The sequence below is a fragment of the Octodon degus genome, unplaced genomic scaffold (genome assembly GCF_000260255.1).
Source record: "Octodon degus isolate 3935 unplaced genomic scaffold, OctDeg1.0 scaffold00111, whole genome shotgun sequence".
Lineage (NCBI taxonomy): Eukaryota > Metazoa > Chordata > Mammalia > Rodentia > Octodontidae > Octodon > Octodon degus.
Window position 1 is genome coordinate 9,248,685 of NW_004524687.1, and position 1,430 is coordinate 9,250,114.

The window sequence follows — 1,430 nt, forward strand, 5'->3', positions numbered from 1 at the left end:
TGACAGATTTTGGTACTAAAAGTGGGGGTCATTGCTATGGCTGTATCTGGCCAGGTGATTCATAAGCCTTTGGAACTAGCTTGTGGGAAGAGATTTGAAAGGTTTGGAGATGCTGGCTGAAGAAGTAGCCCTGGAATGCCATAAGCTATAATTGATGGGAGATTCTGGTTAGAGCGTAGGAGACCAGAATGCTGATAGAAATGCCTATAAATACCAGACTTGGGAGGTTTCTGCTGGGAAGGACTGCTGTGGTTGCTGGACTCCAGATCGTATGAGTTATATACCTTGATATACCTTGACAGAAATCTGGACTGCAATGGTTATAATTTCAGGGATCATTTCTATAGTTGGTTACTAGAAAGTTTGTCTGAATTTTGCTCATGTCCAGAGACTTTGCTTGGAATTGAGATTAACAGTGACAGACTAATAATTTTTTTTTTTTTCAGAATCCGGGATTGAACTCAGGTCCTTGCACTTGCCAGGCAAGAGCTTATTCTACGGAGCCATCTCCCCAGCCCCTAGACTAATAAATTTTGCAGAACAAATTTCAAGACAGTTTAATGTTGAGGCAGTGGCATGGCTACCGTTGGGGGCATTTAGCCAGATTTATGTTGAGAATGAAGAGTAAGGCATCTAGAAGATTTAAAACACTGTGAGCATGGATGGCAAGGAACTTCTAGTTAAGTTTTAGATTGAAAAGATAGAGCAAAGGAGAACTTGATTATTGAGAAAAAACATGAGAATAGGAAAAATGGCCTGAGGCATCACAAGAACCAGCAGAATAGTTCCACAATGATTAATATTGAGGCGGATCTCTGGTGACTTATGTCACACAATGAAAGAACATTTGTGACCTGAGAAGAGGACTGCTGACCACTCTGTTTATTAAAGGGATATTCTGTCTGAACTACAGGAAGAGAACAAAGGTTGTTAGAGAAATACAAAAGATAACTTGAGAAAAGTACATGTTACAATTGAGCTGATAGCATTGGGAACCGGGATGATAGGCTAGAATAGATAGACTTAGGAATGCTTGGGAAAAGCACAGAAAATGTTCTTAGATCCTACCCTGCAAGGCTATGGCTTCCCTCCAAGTCACATCACACTCTTTCTGCAGAGTCCTCAGCTGAACTGTATGGATGGTCACATTTATAGCCTAGATGCAAGGCCCTTCATATATACATTTTCAGTGTTGATTCCCACAATCAGGACTTTAGCCTTTGAAGCCTCAAAATTGCAAAGGTGAAATTTTGATTTGAAAAAAAGCCCCAGAACATCATGTTGCAGAATAGCAATGACCTAAGGAAGTTTTCTCTTTGGACTTGATTCCTATTGCTCAGCAATCCATTTACTGGACTCCTATGGCTAGGACAAGGGGAAGCCTGGCTACTGTTCTTGCTGGCAGCAGACCTTGCATCATCCATGTGTTG

General features: G+C 41.1%; 1 protein-coding gene across 1 annotated transcript in view; it reads right to left on the reverse strand.

The window, feature by feature from the left end:
- The window catches only part of LOC101567666 (glyceraldehyde-3-phosphate dehydrogenase-like), a 26,492-nt gene that overhangs the window by 19,217 nt on the left and 5,845 nt on the right, over positions 1 to 1,430 (reverse strand). The window contains exon 3 of the mRNA XM_023699174.1: positions 1,391 to 1,394. Within this exon, the coding sequence (XP_023554942.1) occupies positions 1,391 to 1,394 (4 nt within the window). The remainder of the gene's footprint in view (positions 1 to 1,390; positions 1,395 to 1,430) is intronic.